Genomic DNA, 18,734 nt, shown 5'->3' with positions numbered 1-18,734 from the left:
GGATTCTGGTATGTGTTGTGGTGTCCTACTGACCACTCTTCCTTCATCTCCTGCTTCCTTCCACCTAATCGTAACCTGAATGTTGCCCCAGCACCTCTTTTTCTGTTATCTCTTTTCTTCTTTCTTGGCAGCCTTACCCATATCATGGCTCTGAGTGTTGCTCTGTGAATAGCTTTCAGGTTTTCATTTCCCTCCCTCAGCTCTCTGGCCCATATTTCAGCTACCAGACATTTTCATTTTGCTATTATGCTGGTGTTCAAAGTGCATCCAAAGCCACTCTTACCTCTCTCCTTTTTCAGCCCTCCTCTCCTACCTGCATCATTCCAGGAGAGTGTCCTTTTCACATGCTTATTTTTGTTCAGGTACCATGATTTGTGTCATGACCCTGGCAGAAATGATTGGAGTACTCCACAGGTCCCTCACTTGCTCTGTCCAAACTCAGTTGCTGAGATATGAATTTAACCTGATTCTCATCCTGATTACCTGGAGAGCCCCTGCACTCCAGAACTTGCTCCGTCTTGCCTGCTGCTACTCTGTCTTTCTCAAGTGGTTGCCTTTTGCTGATGGACCAAGGTCTGGCTCTGTAACATAAATTCAAAACCCTAAACTACTTGGATGCAATCTACTTTTCCTTCCTAATATTCTTTTCCACTATATGATTCCCGTCAAGGCTGACCACTCCCAAACCCACGTTTTCCTTGCTCACTTCCATGCCTTTGGTACATTGTTCTCTCTGCCTGAAGTAACTTTTTCCTATGGTCCTCTGTGGCAATGTGTCCTACCCGGCCTTCAGGCCCTGCCCAGAGTGAAACTGCTTCAGAGTCCTCTTTCATTTCCCTACCCAGAAATGGTAACTTTCCCTCTCTAGTTTTAACTGTTTGATATTACCCAATAGTTTATGATATATGCAATCTTAGAGTAAACTTACTTGTACTTAATTCTTATGCCTCTTTCTAGAATACAATCTCTTTGACAGAAGGCATTTTATATAACATATCTTCGTATTTTCCAAAGCACTAAAACTTATGCTTTCCACATGGTAGATGTTCTAGGGACTTTGTTGAGTGAATGAACGAACTATAAATGAATTACTAACTTTGATATTTGGCAGTCCCTTATCAAGGCCTTGGTTTTTCCATCTGTCAGGTGTGGAACTTGTATTAGATGATCTTTAAGGTTCCTTTTTTAGCTCATCTTACAACCAGGCTTAGTGGTAATTAAAAGTTTAGGAATATATCTTTGTAACATATCATTGAAGTTATCTTCCTGGCTCTCAAACTTCTTTTTCTCTTTTCTAGGTTTACAAGTTGTCCTGAACTCCATTATAAAAGCCATGGTTCCCCTCCTTCACATAGCCCTTTTGGTATTATTTGTAATCATAATCTATGCTATTATAGGATTGGAACTTTTTATTGGAAAAATGCACAAAACATGTTTTTTTGCTGACTCAGGTGAGTAATGAAAATGGTAGCTAACCTAACATTAGAAAAATTTGTTTTTCCCAAAACCTCTGTGGTTTTGGCAACATATTAAACAAAATGAGATGGGAAAAAGCCAAATATACCAGAAAGTCTATTGAGTCATCTCTTAGTGTGAATTGTATCCAGAATAAAGGAGAATTTAATCTTCTTTACAGTGTGCCCTGGCAAGTAAGATCAGGGGTCCCCAAAACAAGAACATGAGGCAAATCAATAAGCTTAAGAAAGGTGCTGTAGCTGAGCCCTCAATCTTGGGGTTTGTTCATATGAAACTTATCCCTGCAAAGAATAGGCTAGGCCTACTTAAAATTAGGCCTATGGGTCACCCCCAGAGAACCTCTTTTGTTGCTCAGATGTGGCCTCTCTCTCTCAGCCAAGACAACAAGCAAACTCACTGCCCTCCCACAGTCTATGTGGGACATGACTCCCAGGGGTGTGGACCTTCCTGGCAACGTGGGACAGAAATCCTGGAATGAGCTGAGACTGAGCATCAAGGGATTGAGAAAACCTTCTCGACCAAAAAGGGGAAGAGAGAAATGAGACAAAATAAAGTGTCAATGGCTAAGAGATTTCAAATAGAATCGAGAGGTTATCCTGGAGGTTATTCTTACGCATTATATAGATATCACCTTTTTAGTTAAGATATAATGGAGAGGCTGGAGGGAAGTGCCTGAAAATGTAGAGCTGTGTTCCAGTAGCCATGTTTCTTGAAGATGATTGTATAATGATACAGCTTTCACAGTGTGACTGTGTGATTGTGAAAACCTTGTGTCCAATGCTCCTTTTATCTCTTATGGACAGATGATTAAAATGTGTGTCTTAAAAATAAATAAATAATAGGGGGAACAAATGTTAAAATAAATTTAGTAGATTGAAATCCTAGTGATCAGTGAAAGGGAGGGGTGAGGGGTATGGTATGTATGAATTTTTTTCTTTTTTCTTTTTATTTCTTTTTCTGAATTCATGCAAATGTTCTAAGAAATGATCATGATGATGAATATACAACATGTGATGATATTATGAGTTATTGATTATATATCAAGAATGGAATGATCATATGGTAAGACTTTGTATGTTATGTTTAAAAAATAAATAAACAGATAAATAAATAAAAGGTGCTATAAACATGGGTTCAGAGGACAGAGTAATGAATTCTCACTAAAGAAAACAAGGAAAATTCCACTGAGGAAGGAGTAGTTGAACTGAACTTTAAAGGACTAAGTAGGATTCTGAGACAGCATAGTTGGGGAGGTAGAGCATTCCAGGCTCTGGCAAGGGTTCTTCAGTGCCCACTGGCTTGGGTTTCCTGATGTCCCTCTCCTGAATAGTGAAGCCTTCTTGCTCTGTTTGCAGATATAGTAGCTGAAGAGGACCCAGCACCATGTGCGTTCTCAGGGAATGGACGCCAGTGTACCGCCAATGGCACGGAGTGTAGGAGTGGCTGGGTTGGCCCAAATGGCGGCATCACCAACTTTGATAACTTTGCCTTTGCCATGCTCACCGTGTTTCAGTGCATCACCATGGAGGGTTGGACAGACGTGCTTTACTGGGTAAGTGGTTTGAGGAGAATGTGGAATATTTTCTCCTTGGATGAAAGTGTTTTATTAGCTAGAAACTATTGGTGAATTGACTGAAAAAGAGACCCTGGAAGTAAGTTCTTTAGGAAGTGAACCAGACCCTTCACTTAGCAGCCCTTATCATCCTGTCCCCTCAGGAGCCTTAGTTTCAGTTCTGGAAAGCTGCTGCATGATGTTGGCTTCTGGCTTTTTAGTTCTCTGCTTCCCAATGCTGACTGAGGAATTGTTGCATAGTGTGCTCAATAGTCCCATTTAGAGGAACCCCAGAAAGCTAGGGCTGTCCTGATTAAACTCTAGGAGAACCAGAGGGTCATTTCCCAGATTAAGCTCCTAGATTTTCAATAGCTAAAATAGATTGTTTAAATATTAAGCTGGGCTGCTACTAATCAATCCTAAAGAACAATTATTGGGAAAATAAACTGGATCCTCTTCATGCTTGCCATACCTTAGTACAACCTTAAACCCAAAATTAATTTGTCCCTTATTATAATACTTCCCCTTTGCATTACTATAAATCAGCCCAGCATAAGTCCTTAGCTCTCTTCTTTCTCTTTGGAGCCATAGAAGACTGGAAGAGAGGGTAGAAATGGCATGCCAAACTTCTGGGGCTGGTGAACCCATCCAACTTGCCATGAAAACAGTTGGACACCCTCTCAGTTACTTTTGAAGGGTCTAATTCCTCTTATTCCTAACAGAGCCAGAAGGGTTTGCTATAAATAAAGTATGGTAGTTTAACAACCATTTTCCAGAGCTGGATTTCTTTGTCTGTTTGGTAGGCTTTTAGAAGGCTCACCAAAATCTGAAAATTGTTTTCCATGTTACGGAGTTGCTGGGAAAATCATTTAACGTGTAGATTTTGAGCCTAAATCCAAGTCCAAATGACTTGTTAGAAGGTGATTATTAGTAACGTATTTCTTGAATAGGCAGCCTCTAGTTAGTGGGCCTGCAAATTGAGGAGTAGCTTCTGACAGTTTGTAAAATTGCAGTATTTTATATAGCTTCATAGTACTCTATAATTTAAGAGGATATATAGCATATAATGGTTATAAATAGGTTTCTGCTTCCCTTCACCAGTGAAAACTATGCTTTCAGGATTATGCAGGTCCCTATATATTCAATGTTGTGCAAAGAAGCTATATTTTTATCTTTAGTCCCCAAAATGTGAGTCTAGTTTGATGAACTTTAAGCATCGCCAACATGGTATATCTTGTTTCTCTCTTTTCCCCTCTTTTTTCTTATTGTCAGATGAGAGTGTGGGTGTGAGTGTCTGTGTGGGTATGCACATCTGTTATTTATATTCATAAACAGTTCCTGTTCATAAAGAGGAAGAAGGAGATTATATTGGATGAACCAATCCAAATAGCCCAAACTCTGATTCTTCCCCCCAAAACAAACTTTTTTTTTAAAATAAAAATGTGTGACTCCTGTCAGCTTTGTTTTTCTCTCTGTTGTCATAGTAAATTGTCAACTGCTGATCCAATATGCCTTGGCTAACGGACAGTTTTATACTTTATGTTATATTTTTGCACACTGACTCTCTAAAGACAGTTTTCCTATTGTTATGCAAGTAAAAACTCTGAGAGTGTGAAATTAAAGAAGGGAAAACTCCATGTACCCAGAAGAAAACTTTCTACTTGCTTCCCTGAGGAACCTTTAAGCATTACTTAGGATGATACAATTTTTATCTTTATTATTAACATTATTATCTCCCATTTAATAATGTGGAAATATGATAATTATATTCCATATGTATTGTATAACAGCTTTATTCTGATAGAGGAACTCAAAGTAATTAATAAATATTATCCCAGTATATATTCCTTTTTAGAAGGTCTGGGACTTTGAATATAGAGACCGTGGGATATAGAGAGGCCACTTAATATCCCCAGATGTTGTGCAGAACGTAGTTGTGATTCCTGGTTTAGAATACAAGTCAGCATACTTTTCCTATAAAGGACCAGGTAGCAAGTATTTCTGACCTTGCAGGCCATATGATCTTTATCACAGTTACACATTCGGCTACTGTCGCACAAAAGCAGCCATAGACAATACATAAATGAATGAATATAGCTCTATTCCAAATGAAACCTTGTTTAGGGACACTGAAGTTTAGATTTTGTATAATTTTCACATGCCACAGAATATTATTATTATTTTGAATTTTTTCGATCACTTAAAAATGTAAAAACCATTCTTAGTTCAAGAGCCATACAAAAGCAGGCAGTGGGTCATAGTTTGGCAATCCCTTCGTCTAGACTAGAACCCAGCACTTTTGCATTCTTCCACTTGTCAGAGATTTGTGAACCCATCCAGAACACTAGGGGGCAGCTAAGTAATGTCTTCTAGAGTGTTCACTATGATCTTACTCTGAAGCATATAAAGATTCCTTTTTTTACTTATTCATTGCATTTATTAACTCGTCATAGAGCTGGACAGGAGCAGAGGTGCCAAGTTTTCTTACTATTTTATGGGCCATGGAAGGCTGGGAGCCACAGCTGTGTTCAAACAGTACATCCATACTCCTGCATAGTATCTGGCCCAAATCACGTGCTTAGCAAATGCTAGTGACTGTTACCATTCTTCAAATGTACCAGTCCCATTGTCTCATTAGTGTAGATGGGCCATGCTTGAATATCTGTTCTCATCCATAACCAGGGCATAAAGGAAATATCTTGGAAGATAAGTAAGGATATTAGATTGTAAATATTGATTGCAAGCAAATTTCTCAATCCTTTAGGGGTTTGCATATGGTGGACAAAGTCTTTGCTGGGGATTGTTTTGCCTCTAGTCAAGTTTATATGCAGTCAGTGTTCTCAAGCTCATTTATGCTTTAATTTTCAAGTGTGCCTGGTAAGTACCTGAGAGAGTTTTAAGAAGGAAAGTACAATGGCTCTAATATGCAAAAAAGGCACACAAAGAACCATTTGGATATTTGGTGGATGGGATTATTAATTTATGATGGAAAAAAATTGTAGAGCTCTTTCACAAAGTGAGTTCCATTAAAATAAACTCTCATTTGATTTATACATATTTGATGTCCACAAAGGCAGTAGGATTTAGTACAAAGAAAGAGCATTAAGGCTGGATAGAGCTGGTTGTGTGACCATTGGATAGGTCATTGAACCTCTCTGAGCATTAATTTTCTTGTCTACAAGATGCAAGATTAGACTAGATGATCCAGGTTTGTTTGTTTGTTTTCAACTCAGAAGACAAGTTTTCAAATGTAGTAAAGTGATTAAAATATTATTGGTTTCAGGAGAGAGCTAACTGTACAAATCACCATCGCATCTTGTCTTACACCAGGCCCTTTTCTTAATGAGTAAACTTCACACCTATGGAGGTGCTGGCTGTCAAATCCTAAGAGAAGTGTCTTCATTCATGGCACCTGGGAAATTCTTCTATAGCTACTCATCCAAGGGCTTGCCTTTCTGTGTCCCTTCTTATTCCTAGCTCAGACAAGCTTCAACCAGTATACCAAGTCCCCAATACTTTTCAACAATTAAAAATAAAAAAACAAAAACCTTACATTATCATTTAATTTGAGCCATGAATGCAGTTTAACCTTTAAAATAAAGGAAAACTGAAGCTAAATAGAATATTATTTCCTGGACACTAAGTGTCACCACATGATGACTTTGATATAATGTAAAACAAAACTTAATCTAATTGAACTGGTTCAGTTCATGCTGATTTCTGGACCACTGATAAAAACCATGCAGACAGAATCCCACAGTTCATTTTCATGTGAATAATTTTTGGAACACATTGCCATTTATGGCTTTTCCTTATGTGTGTGGAAAAGTTAAAGAAATACTGGAAAAGTTAAAGAAATTTGGGGTGAGAAGGTTTGGCTGGAAGAAAGATTGTTCTTAAAGTTCACAGTTTGTTTCTATCCACCCCCCTCCTCTGCAATAAACACTTTGAGCTATTCTCCTGTGGCCTTAGTTTAGCTCCAGCCTTTCCTCCACCACCCAGCTGTTGTCCCAGGTGATACTTCTGATTTGAGCAAATGTGTGTCTGTGGAAAACCACCTACTCCTAAGACATCAAGGCCTTCTTTTTTTTGTCAGCCCAATTTTTGTCTTCCAAATGGAGCAGGCAGCTGATACTAGAGCCACTCTCCAGAACAGGAGACTGAAACCTGAATGAGGAGAGGTAAAGCAGATGGCTTTGCCAACTGACTTTGCCCAGAGTGTAGAACAGTGAGGTTTCACAACGTGAGCTCTGGCTATACACATCCTTCTCTCATCCTGTTGACCACCCTCTCCTCTGCAGCCTGCTTTCCTCTTCCAGCAGAGAACAAAACAGGCCCAGAGGGGTCTCTGGCACAGGTCCTGAATCCAGGCTGGGCTCTGGCCACTACACCAGACAGCCTGTATTTTCTATGCGTATGGGTTTTAAAGTAAGTTCAGTGGTATAGTTGCTTTGAAAGAATTACCCTCTGCCTTCCTGCTCAAATTAGTTTATCCAACTTAATTAGACCAACAATTGCAGCCATGGCCCAGGCTCATTCATTACTCTAATTGGCAATGTAAAACGTGCAGACTGTTATGAATTCTATTAAGCACATCAATTTTCATGTGGCCAAACAGGTGTTTCATGAGGGATTTAGTGCCCTCTCCCTAGACTTGAGCAACAGATGTTAGGCATTTTTTTTAACGTTCTCCCTTCCTGTTTGGCTGCTGCGTGGAGCAAACCTAGTAAAATGCACACATCTCATTCTGTAAAGGTAAAACCTGGAGCCAGATAATGTGCAGGAAAGCACATGATTAAGGTGGAGCTTTTGAAACGGTCTAAGGGATTTCACCTGCAAGGCAAGGGACATGAATCTTCCCAGAGTATATATAATTCACATTACCTGAAGATTTTGGGTGTTTCAACAAAGTCAGGTCTGGGTCATTCATTCATTCCCCCAATTGGTCCTTGATGAACCCTTCCTCCTGGGAGAGATGTTTGCCCATTTTAAGAATGATAGTTGTGCTGCTGGGAGCTTCCATCCATCTGTGAACCTTAAAGCACTTGCTTACTCCAGCTTTTAAGGTGCTCTGTATCTAACCTCCCTTGAGAGTATCTGTTAGGGAGTCCAGGTCTGACTGTGCTGCTTGAGCTGATCCTAGAAGCAGGGGCATGGGGTTCCTCCTCACCTGTAATCCCATCAGCTCTTCTGACATGGGTCAGCTAAATCCAAGTTAGGTGTGTCGAATAAGAGCTTCCTTCCTTCTCCTGGGTCCTTTCTGTGGGTGCAGTTAGGAAAATTTCCATTTCAAAACCACTTCTGGGTATGTGTCAGCTAGGTGACCTCTGAACATTTTTCCCTTTTTTTGCATGGCTTTAGCTATGCCTGTACTTAGACACAGATAATCTAGATTTAAGGTTGGGTAGGTTTTTCAGAAAGGTTGGCTTCCAGTTGAAAGTTACTATTTTAAGTTTTTTTAAAGAAAAGAATTTATAGAGTCAAATGTTGCTATTTTGCCTCTATAATTAAGACTTTTCCACCATCACAAATTTTAGAAATAAGAAAAATTATTAACAACTTGGGCAGAGTGGAAAATGGATTCTAGCTAAGCACTAGTTTTTCTCCTCTACCTGAAAATCATTTATATCAAAGGCAGTTTCCTGTGAGAGAAAGCAAAATCTCAGCTCATTTCCCTACCTGTGGTCAAACTGTGCTCCAATTTGGCCTAAAAACCTTGATGACTCTTCTGTGTGTGTGTGTATGTTTGTGTGCTTGTGTGTGTGTGTGTTAGGAATATGTAGTGAATGTGCATTGGCTAATGTTGTCTCTGATTTGGCTACTGTTGTCTCTGATTTGAATCTAAGTAAATGTTTAATTAAATGTATAGAATGCTGTCTCTAATGTGACCCTTTCTCCTTATTAGATTTTCTTATTAACCCACTTCTATGAGACCATCTTATTTCTTGCAGATGAATGATGCTATGGGATTTGAATTGCCCTGGGTGTATTTTGTCAGTCTCGTCATCTTTGGGTCATTTTTCGTACTAAATCTTGTACTTGGTGTATTGAGCGGGTAAGCTACACCTCTTTCATCTTGAAAGCAGAGTCCTGAGGACAGTTGCCAAGACCACACAGGCTTTGCTAGATGGGAGCTGCTGGGTGGATGCCAAACACTTTATATGTCTTCTGAGATGTTTTCTTTTCTGCTGAGGCTTCCCAAATCAAGCTGTTTCCTGGAACCTCACCAGCCTCCATGAAAGAAAGCTGTAGAAAGATTATTGGCCAGAAATTAATCAACATTGTTGTTTGGGATTTAAATAGTTTCTTCCGCTTGCCCTTTTGTCTGTCCTAAAATGAGTTACATTTATAATTGCTTTATTGGTCTGGATCCAAGTCTAATGCAGATTAATTTGTACAAAACAGTAGCTAAATGAGCTGGTCCAGACCAGGTTTTGGATAGATTTCAGCAGCAGAATTTGTCTTTATTTTAAGAAAAAAGTGAAAGGCCCTAGGCCCAGTTCCTGTTCTAGGAGCACTAACCTTTAGCCAAAGCGTTGAGTGGTCTTGCAGCTGCAACTGGGGCTCTGCTCTTTAGTAAATGGTTAACTGATAATTGATCTCCTTACATTTTACAGGTAAATGATGCGATAGGATGGGAATGGCCATGGGTGTATTTTGTTAGTCTGATCATCCTTGGCTCATTTTTCGTCCTTAACCTGGTTCTTGGTGTCCTTAGTGGGTAAGCAGTTGGATTCGTGTTGCACATTCTCCTGCTGCCACATGTAAGGCGGCTCTGCGTGTCTCCCAGCTGCTCCCTGACGGCTTCTTTGCATGCATTTGGACTCTGATGTCCCCTCAATGTGTTGCTTTTGGATTGAAATGTGATTCTTTCTGCCTGTACCTGTCTGTGAGTTTCTGTGTTTCTGATGCTTGCCAAGCACTATTAATTAAATGAAAATGCTTCCCTGAAGCCTGTCACCAATTGTATTAGTATGCAAATATGTAAAGTGGCTTACAGTTGATTACAAGGATTCCCAGCCTTGGTCTCTCTCAGGAAGGGGCCTTTTCTCGTGTGGTTTTGTTTCCATGACCTGGACATTTTAAATCACCCATAATGCATCAGAAATATTTCCAGTGGTGTTTCAGATTTTTTGTGAAGGAGAAATAAGCCTTAGATTAGTATATAATACGGAACAATTTCAAAATCTCACATCTTTCAGATCAGGATCATTTATTAGCTTGGTTTTCTGCTTCTGTTACTAAGAGAATTTTCCCTCTAAATCAGTTTTAATCTTGACTTGTAGAATCTTTAATGCAGGATGATCACCTTTTGAGCTTTTGTTTCTATGGCCTTATCATAGTTCTCACCAATCAGTCACCATTTTAAAAAATTTCCTATTGTTTAATACCCCATCTCTGTGAAGGGCATTGGCCATCATTAAAGGAAGTGCAGCCGAGACTGGTTCCAGAAGATGACCCGTCATGTTAACAGGGCTCTGCCCCTGCCTGGAGCTGATGATGTCCTCCCAGAGCCCCTTTGGATAGCTCTGCAGCCTCACTATTCCTTAGCCCATCCACAAAGGGGATTATCCCAGAGAAAGGAGCTGAGGGGTAACTGGGCTCAGAAGCAGACCCTGCATAGCACCGTTGCTTAGGTAGGCCCCGCTGGAGGTCCAGGAAGTGCCCATCTTTCCCAGAGGAGCCTGCCTCACTACACTGAACCCAGACATCCTCAGGAAATACTTGTTGACAGACTTGATCCCAAGTGACTTTATCTACAACTCACTGACTTTATCTTACTCTTTCTAAAGCTGTATTTTGGGGAAGTGATGTCTTCATATGTGCTGAGTCAGAGGAGAGAACTTTATCGTGTTTTTCTAAATTCTGCCTTTTTTAGAGCAGAAAGCAGAGCTTTCTTATCTTCCTTTAAACCTGCTCTGTCTGTTTTCAAAGGACAACGCATTTTGAATTCTTCTTGAGTGTGGTTAGTTTTATACCATGGATGCAGGCTCCCTTGTGAAACTTGTATTTAAAAAAGACCCAGGAGCTAGTGTCCCTCAGTGAGAAGAGTGTCAGGGCTGGGAATGAGTTGGAGATGCAGTGATATAACTCTTCTCCACCAAAGCTGCCTTCTGTAGATAAATGACTCCTAAAGCCTCATACTCTTTTTTCTTTTTCTTTTTAACATGGGCAGGCACCGGGAATCGAACCTGGGTCCCTGCATGTTAGGCGAGAACTCTGCCACTGAGCCACCATTGCCCATCAAGCCTCATGCTCTTTTACTTAAAACTTTAGAAGTGCCTTCCTCTTGATGGATTTCTAACACCTTAGATTAGTGTGGAGGGTGGAATTCATCCCTGGAGAAACAACTTCACATTTGATTTTGCCACAGGAACTGCCCATACAAGGTTAACACAATTCTGTTGTGAATTTCTTGGCATTCCATGCCTCCCAAACCCTGCTAAACTGACTGAGGCCATGGAAACCCCTAAATTTAATAGTGGCAGTGACATGCCTTATCTGTTAGCTTCCCCGTGCAGAACCATCACTCTACCAAGATGAAGCAGATATAAGATCCATATCATGAGGTCCCAGAAAAAAAAAGAAAGATGGGAGCAGAGGCTCCTCTTATAATGGTAGGGGTTAAATATGCTAACTTATGGGGGTACTCAAAGCTGTAGGATTAGAAGAAGGCACACACCCTCATGGAACAAACAATCAGCTTATTGAAAATACATTTTAGGAAAAAATAATTTAACTAATAAGAAATTTAAAAATATTTTATATCAAAACAAAACTAGATCCCTTACAAGGGAGAATGCACATGTCACATAATTAAAAAATAAAATACATGACTTCCCAGTATTTTAACCATCAGTTCATGCTGGTGCTTCAGCTTCTATGGCTGCACCCTGGCACTTCTCCACCAGTAAGACCACAAATAAGACTTAAGGTAGGAAATGGTGAGGGGCACTTTGTGTAAAGGAAGAACCATTTTACAAAGCAGAGCCTCTTTGTCATGCTTGCTAATTTTGCCAGCCTTTTCTTGGTTCCTCTTGTGTGCTCAGCTCTGGGCCAGAGGGTAGGAGTGTGAAGATGTCTAAAACACAGAGGTCTTGTGTTCAAGAAGTCATTGTCTAATGGAGGAATCTGTCGTTTAAACAGCTCACTATGGCACATGCTAAAGCAGAGGTATAGACTCTAGGGGCCAGAAAGCCATGAGTCTGTGACCTGGATCTGGAAAGATGAAGAAGTGTCTAGCAGGAGAGACCAATGAGGGACTGGCATCTTGCCACCTCCTCCTAATAATCCCCTTCCCTTCTCTGCCCTGTTCTCCCGTTTTACTCTCTACCACCAAAGCAACAATAGCAACAACAACAAAATAGGTCATTTGTATTTATTTCCTTGTTAAAGCAAATTTAATTTTTTTTTTGACCTTAAGATTATTCACATTTTTTTTTTTAGGGAGCACCAAAGATGTTGCAGGACCAGAAGGACTTAAATATTAAAAGGAAGATGACTAATCTTGTGTAGTCCATTAGGGACGATCAGACCACTATAAATGTAATCCCAAAAGCACTAAATTAAAAGGCTCCCATTTTAGAAACTTAACTCAAGACCATACCATTGCCTTCTAATGGAGAAACGTCAGATGATGCTGCGTGTCCTTACGTCTCTTAACCATTTTGAAATATTTGTTTATGCTTCTTGGGTCCTTCCTTTTTCATATGGCCATGCCATCGTATTGTATTCTTGTACTGACTTTAACCTGCATATTTGATTTGGTGTTTATATATTTTTAAAATATTGTGAGACTAATTCTTTGGAAGAATCTGGTTTTGTAGTAGGCTCTTTTTTCTCAAGGTGAGTATGAAGTTTATAAACTGTACCCTCTGAGTAGCCAAGGATTGAACATAATGGTGATGAAAAGTGTTCTGTAGGAGTAGCTGAGACTGTCTATACGTAATGCTGCAATTTAACATTATCATCGAGGAGGTGGCCCCATTATGCCCAGGAATGGGGAAGAATGTTTCATTTAAGTGTACAATTCAGACTGTGTCTCATCTTCTCATGCTAGCTTTTTAGAAGCATGGTGGTTTCTCTCTTTTAAAATTGATCTTTTAACTCCTTGTTCCTTTTGAGGTTTCATCAGTAAATAGGCAGTAAAGAGGATAAATTGGTGCTTCAGTGCTTTGTTTTTTTAGAATCACTGTAGATTCCCAAGGGAACAAAAGGTGGCCCTGGTAGGTAAGCTCTGTAATCAGTGCTTGCTTCTTTGCTTTCCAGACCCACACTTGGCAGCAGTGATGACCAATGTCCTGGACTCTCTAGGTTCCCTAGATGTGGTTTAGACCCTGAGAAGGGATTGGTGGATTGGAAAGGAACACCGGTGTCACATACTAACTCTTTAAGACTTCATGTAATCATCCTGAACCTCAGCTTCCTTGTCCCCAAGGAAAGTTTCCTGTTGTACTGGCTCCCTCATGGGGTGGTTTGCTTCATTTGGCTGATGAATATAGTAGTTCTTTGAAAAATGAATAAAGGATTTTGTCCTTTTAACAAATAACCCTATCTTAATACTTTTGACTTCCTCCCACTCCCCTCCCTGGAAAGTAGGAGCAACCAAGAGGTCTCTGGAAATCTTACAAGTGTAGCATTTTTTTTTTTAATTTCTCAGGAAATGATGGAGAGAAACATGATTCATACACACACCAGTACTACACTCTGTGCCACCCAAGAAGTGACAGAGGAGGGTGATAAGTTCTTTGTCAGCTGTGAAGTATTGTGCAGACTAAATTGTTGTTGCTAAAATTATATTTGACAGTGATTTTTTTGTACAAAGGGAAGAGAATAGCATTTCTGTAAGATAGTGGTTAAATATACTGGACTTAGAGACAGATGACCAGGACTTGAATCCTTGCTCCTCTTTGAGGCTTGCTTTCCTCATCTATGAAATGGAGCTCATAATAGAATCAAGATCAGAGAGTCTTGTGAGGATTCAGGGAACTAAAAAAGTAGAGTACTTAGTCATTGTTAAAATGGTAGCTTAAATAAGAGTATATAAAATGGGATTTGATGCAAGAAAAGTTCTTTTGAAGTAATTAATAATAATTGGCCATAGTACTCCAGAATTACTGAAAAGTCAGAGCATAATATTTTAAGTGTTTTATGACATAAATGTACATATGTAATGATATAAACCAACAATTATGAAAGGACATTACTACATAAATTACCTCTTAAGCTTGCTTTAAAGAATAGATTAAAAACATTTATAATTAGCTTATAATTCGAAGCTTTATTTTTGCCACAATGTATGAAAAATATTTTAAATATTTTTTCCTAGGCATGCCTTGTATATTGTTAGAAGATAAATGTTCTCAATGAGTCAGCTTGTATGATATAAAGTCGAATGTAAACCCAGTCTGTGTCAATAAATTCAAAATCTTTCGACTCTAAATTAATTTATATACTCTATGTCCCAGTAAGGTCTAGATCTACAAGGTAACAGGTATCTTTTTAAAACTTTAATCTAATTTTATATTATTAGAGGCTTGTTTACCTTAACTTCAGAAGTTTTGAACATGGGTGAGGTGAAGTAGTATAGAAAAGCGAGGGTCGTTTTCAAAACAGATCATCTTTTTGAATCTCACTTTTGAGAGCTTCCTGCACCCCATTCTGGGTACATCAAATACCAAACCCTAGAGAATGAGTCAGTCATGGCTACTTTTATAAAACCTTTTTGTAAATGTTATTTTAGAGAGAGGGGAGAAGGGAGGTGGTGATGGAACTTATACTGCTATATGATGTATTATGTCAGAATTTTACACAGTGGAATCAGGTTTGGAGCATCATAATTTGCACCATGGTCCATCCAAATCAACAGCATTATGAGGCATGGTCATCAGAGATTGTCTCTGATTTCCACTTCTTGAATATTAGCTCAATGGATGAAACACACTAGGTAGATGGTAGTTGTTTTGCTTGTGACTATTTTCTTAATGTAGACATAGCCCCTAGGAATAGACATTCTTAGAAAGTATTCATGGCTGGGATTGAATTTCTCTCTCATTCAGCACCTTACAAGCATCTGATGATAGAAAATGAATTTTTCTTTTATACCTACACGTATGGCATATCTACATCTTAGGAGAGTAATCAGATTGCTTACAAAATTGAAAGGGATATTGTTGATGCCATGAGATAACAAGGCTATAGTGTGATTTGTTACCACTATATTACAGAATAAAAACATACCGACTTAGTTAATTTCGTATCTTGGCCAACAGAGAGTTTTTGACAAATGACTAAGAAGGCATAATAGCAAAGGGGCAGTGGTGGGCTCAAGGTAGATAGTTCAGAGGATTAAAAAAAAATTCCTGTTTTCTCCGCCGGCCCGCTGCGCGGCGCTGACGCCCCGCAGCAGCCGACCCGCCCGCCCTCCTTCTCCCCTCTCTTTCTCCGCCGGCCCACCGCGTTCTCCCCTCTTCCCCCTCCTGCTCCGGCGGCTCTCCAACCACCACGGTGCCCTCTTCCCCCGCCTTCACCGGCTCCTCCGCCACCAGCCTCGACAGCCTTGCCGCCCTCACCTTTCCTCCTCCAGAACAGCTACTGGGGGAGTGGAGACAATAAAGAGCAGCTCCCGGAGCCACGACGGAGATCAAAGGGACAGCGTATCCCATCCTGGAATGGCTGACTGTCTGGGAGAACCAGCTCCGGTGAGAACACCGAGGGACGCGGGCTTTCCTGGGCGGGACAGCAAGTGGCCGGAGTCCCTCCCTTCCTCCTTCCCAGGCCAGCTGGCAGAATTGGGCAGGCGGTCCCCTCAGGCCGCGGCAGCTGGCGTCCCCACCACGCGAGGCCCCCCGGACCAACTGAAAGAGTTGGGTCAGAAATCCCCAGACTGCGGAGAACAGTGACCAGGGGGTCCCTTCCAAACACGTGACTCCCCGGTCCGCCTGGGAACAGTGCACTCTCCCGGGCTGCGACAGCTGGCGCCCTTCTGCCACGCTTGGCGCCCCGGGCCGACTAGGAAATTTGGTCGGGCGCTCTCATGTGCTGCGGCGGCCGGCGACCCTCCCCGCGTTCGGACCCCCGGGCCGGCTGGCACTCTTCCAAGAAGCTTCGGCTGCCAAACCTCCCCTATGGCGAGAGTTTTCTAGAGTTAAAGGACCCACAGCAACTTTTACTGGTGGATCCCGTAGACAAACGTGTGCCACGAGCGCCACCTACTGGGCAGGATAAGAAAAACAGAACCCAGAGATTTCACAGAAAAATCTTACAACCTGTGGGGTCCAACACTCAGGGAAATCTGACTAAATGCCCAGACGCCAGCAGAAGAAAACGGATCACGCTCAGAAAATTGAAAATATGGCCCAGTCAAAGGAACAAACCAATAGTTCAAATGAGATACAGGAGCTGAAATAACTAATGCTGAATATACGAACAGAAATGGAAAACCTCTTCAAAAACGAAATCGATAAATTGAGGGAGGACATGAAGAAGACATGGGCTGAACATAAAGAAGAAATAGAAAAACTGAAAAAACAAATCACAGAGCTTATGGAAGTGAAGGATAAAGTAGAAAAGATGGAAAAAAACAATGGATACCTACAATGATAGATTTAAAGAGAAAGAAGATAGAATTAGTGATTTGGAGGATACAACATCTGAATTCCAAAAAGAAACAGAAACTATCCGGAAAAGAATGGAAAAATTCGAACAGGGTATCAGGGAACTCAAGGACAATATGAACTGCACAAATATACGTGTTGTGCGTGTCCCGAAGGAGAAGAGAAGGGAAAAGGAGGAGAAAAACTAATGGAAGAAATTATCACTGAAAATTTCCCAACTCTTATGAAAGACCTAAAATTACAGATCCAAGAAGTGCAGCGCACCCCAAAGAAATTAGACCCAAATAGGCGTTCCCCAAGACACTTATTAGTTAGAATGTCAGAGGTCAAAGAGAAAGAGAGGATCTTGAAAGCAGCGAGAGAGAAGCAATCCATCACATACAAGGGAAACCCAATAAGACTATGTGTAGATTTCTCAGCAGAAACCATGGAGGCTAGAAGACAGTGGGATGATATATTTAAGTTACTAAAAGAGAAAAACTGCCAACCAAGACTCCTATATCCAGCAAAATTGTCCTTCAAAAATGAGGGAGAAATTAAAACATTCTCAGACAAAAAGTCACTGAGAGAATTTGTGACCAAGAGACCAGCTCTGCAAAAAATACTAAAGGGAGCACTAGAGTCAGAACCGAAAAGACAGAAGAGAGAGGTATGGAGAAGAGTGTAGAAATAAGGAAAGTCAGATATGATATATATAATACAAAAGACAAAATGGTAGAGGAAAATATTATCCAAATAGTAATAACTCTAAATGTTAATGGACTGAATTCCCCAATCAAAAAACATAGACTGGCAGAATGGATTAAAAAACAGGATCCTTCTATATGCTGTCTACAGGAAACGCATCTTAGACCCAAAGATAAATATAGGTTGAAAGTGAGAGGTTGGGAAAAGATATTTCATGCAAATAACAACCAGAGAAGAGCAGGAGTAGCTATACTAATATCCAACAAATTAGACTTCAAATGTAAAACAGTTAAAAGAGACAAAGAAGGACACTATATACTAATAAAAGGAACAATTAAACAAGAAGACATAACAATCATAAATATTTATGCACCGAACCAGAATGCCCCCAAATACATGAGGAATACACTGCAAACACTGAAAAGGGAAATAGACACATATACCATAATAGTTGGAGACTTCAATTCACCACTCTCATCAATGGACAGAACATCTAGACAGAGGATCAATAAAGAAATAGAGAATCTGAATATTACTATAAATGAGCTAGACTTAACAGACATTTATAGGACATTACATCCCACAACAGCAGGATACACCTTTTTTTCAAGTGCTCATGGATCATTCTCAAAGATAGACCATATGCTGGGTCACAAAGCAAGTCTTAACATATTTAAAAAGATTGAAATCATACACAACACTTTCTCAGATCATAAAGGAATGAAGTTGGAAATCAATAATAGGCGGAGTGCCAGAAAATTCACAAATACATGGAGGCTCAACAACACACTCTTAAACAACAAGTGGGTCAAAGAAGAAATTGCAAGAGAAATTAGTAAATACCTAGAGGCGAATGAAAATGAAAACACAACATATCAAAACTTATGGGACGCAGCAAAGGCAGTGCTAAGAGGGAAATTTATTGCTCTAAATGCCTTTATCAGAAAAGAAGAAAAGGCAAAAATGCAGGAATTAACTGTCCACTTGGAAGAACTGGAGAAAGAACAGCAAACTAATCCCAAAGCAAGCAAAAGGAAAGAAATAACAAAGATTAGAGCAGAAATAAATGAAATTGAAAACATGAAAACAATAGAGAAAATCAATAAGACCAGAAGTTGGTTCTATGAGAAAATCAATAAGATTGATGGGCCCTTAGCAAGATTGACAAAAAGAAGAAGAGAGAGGATGCAAATAAATAAGATCAGAAATGGAAGAGGAGACATAACTACTGACCTCACAGAAATAAAGGAGGTAATAACAGGATACTATGAACAACTTTACGCTAATAAATACAACAATTTAGATGAAATGGACGGGTTCCTGGAAAGACATGAACAACCAACTTTGACTCAAGAAGAAATAGATGACCTTAACAAACCAATCACAAGTAAAGAGATTGAATT

At 40.0% G+C, this 18,734-nt stretch overlaps 1 protein-coding gene across 8 annotated transcripts in view; it reads left to right on the top strand.

Moving 5' to 3' along the window:
* The window catches only part of CACNA1D (calcium voltage-gated channel subunit alpha1 D), a 413,019-nt gene that overhangs the window by 254,406 nt on the left and 139,879 nt on the right, over positions 1-18,734 (top strand). For 6 of the 8 annotated variants that reach the window (XM_077128982.1, XM_077128983.1, XM_077128981.1 and 3 more), the window contains 3 exons: positions 1,299-1,451; positions 2,832-3,028; positions 9,646-9,749. In XM_077128982.1, coding sequence (XP_076985097.1) covers positions 1,299-1,451; positions 2,832-3,028; positions 9,646-9,749 — 454 coding nt within the window. Of the gene's footprint in view, positions 1-1,298; positions 1,452-2,831; positions 3,029-8,979; positions 9,084-9,645; positions 9,750-18,734 lie in introns of those variants that run through there. The other 2 variants (XM_077128988.1, XM_077128987.1) reach the window with 2 other exon arrangements.

The sequence above is a fragment of the Tamandua tetradactyla genome, chromosome 15 (assembly GCF_023851605.1).
Source record: "Tamandua tetradactyla isolate mTamTet1 chromosome 15, mTamTet1.pri, whole genome shotgun sequence".
In the NCBI taxonomy this organism is placed as follows: domain Eukaryota; kingdom Metazoa; phylum Chordata; class Mammalia; order Pilosa; family Myrmecophagidae; genus Tamandua; species Tamandua tetradactyla.
This window is presented reverse-complemented; position numbering and strand designations above follow the sequence as displayed.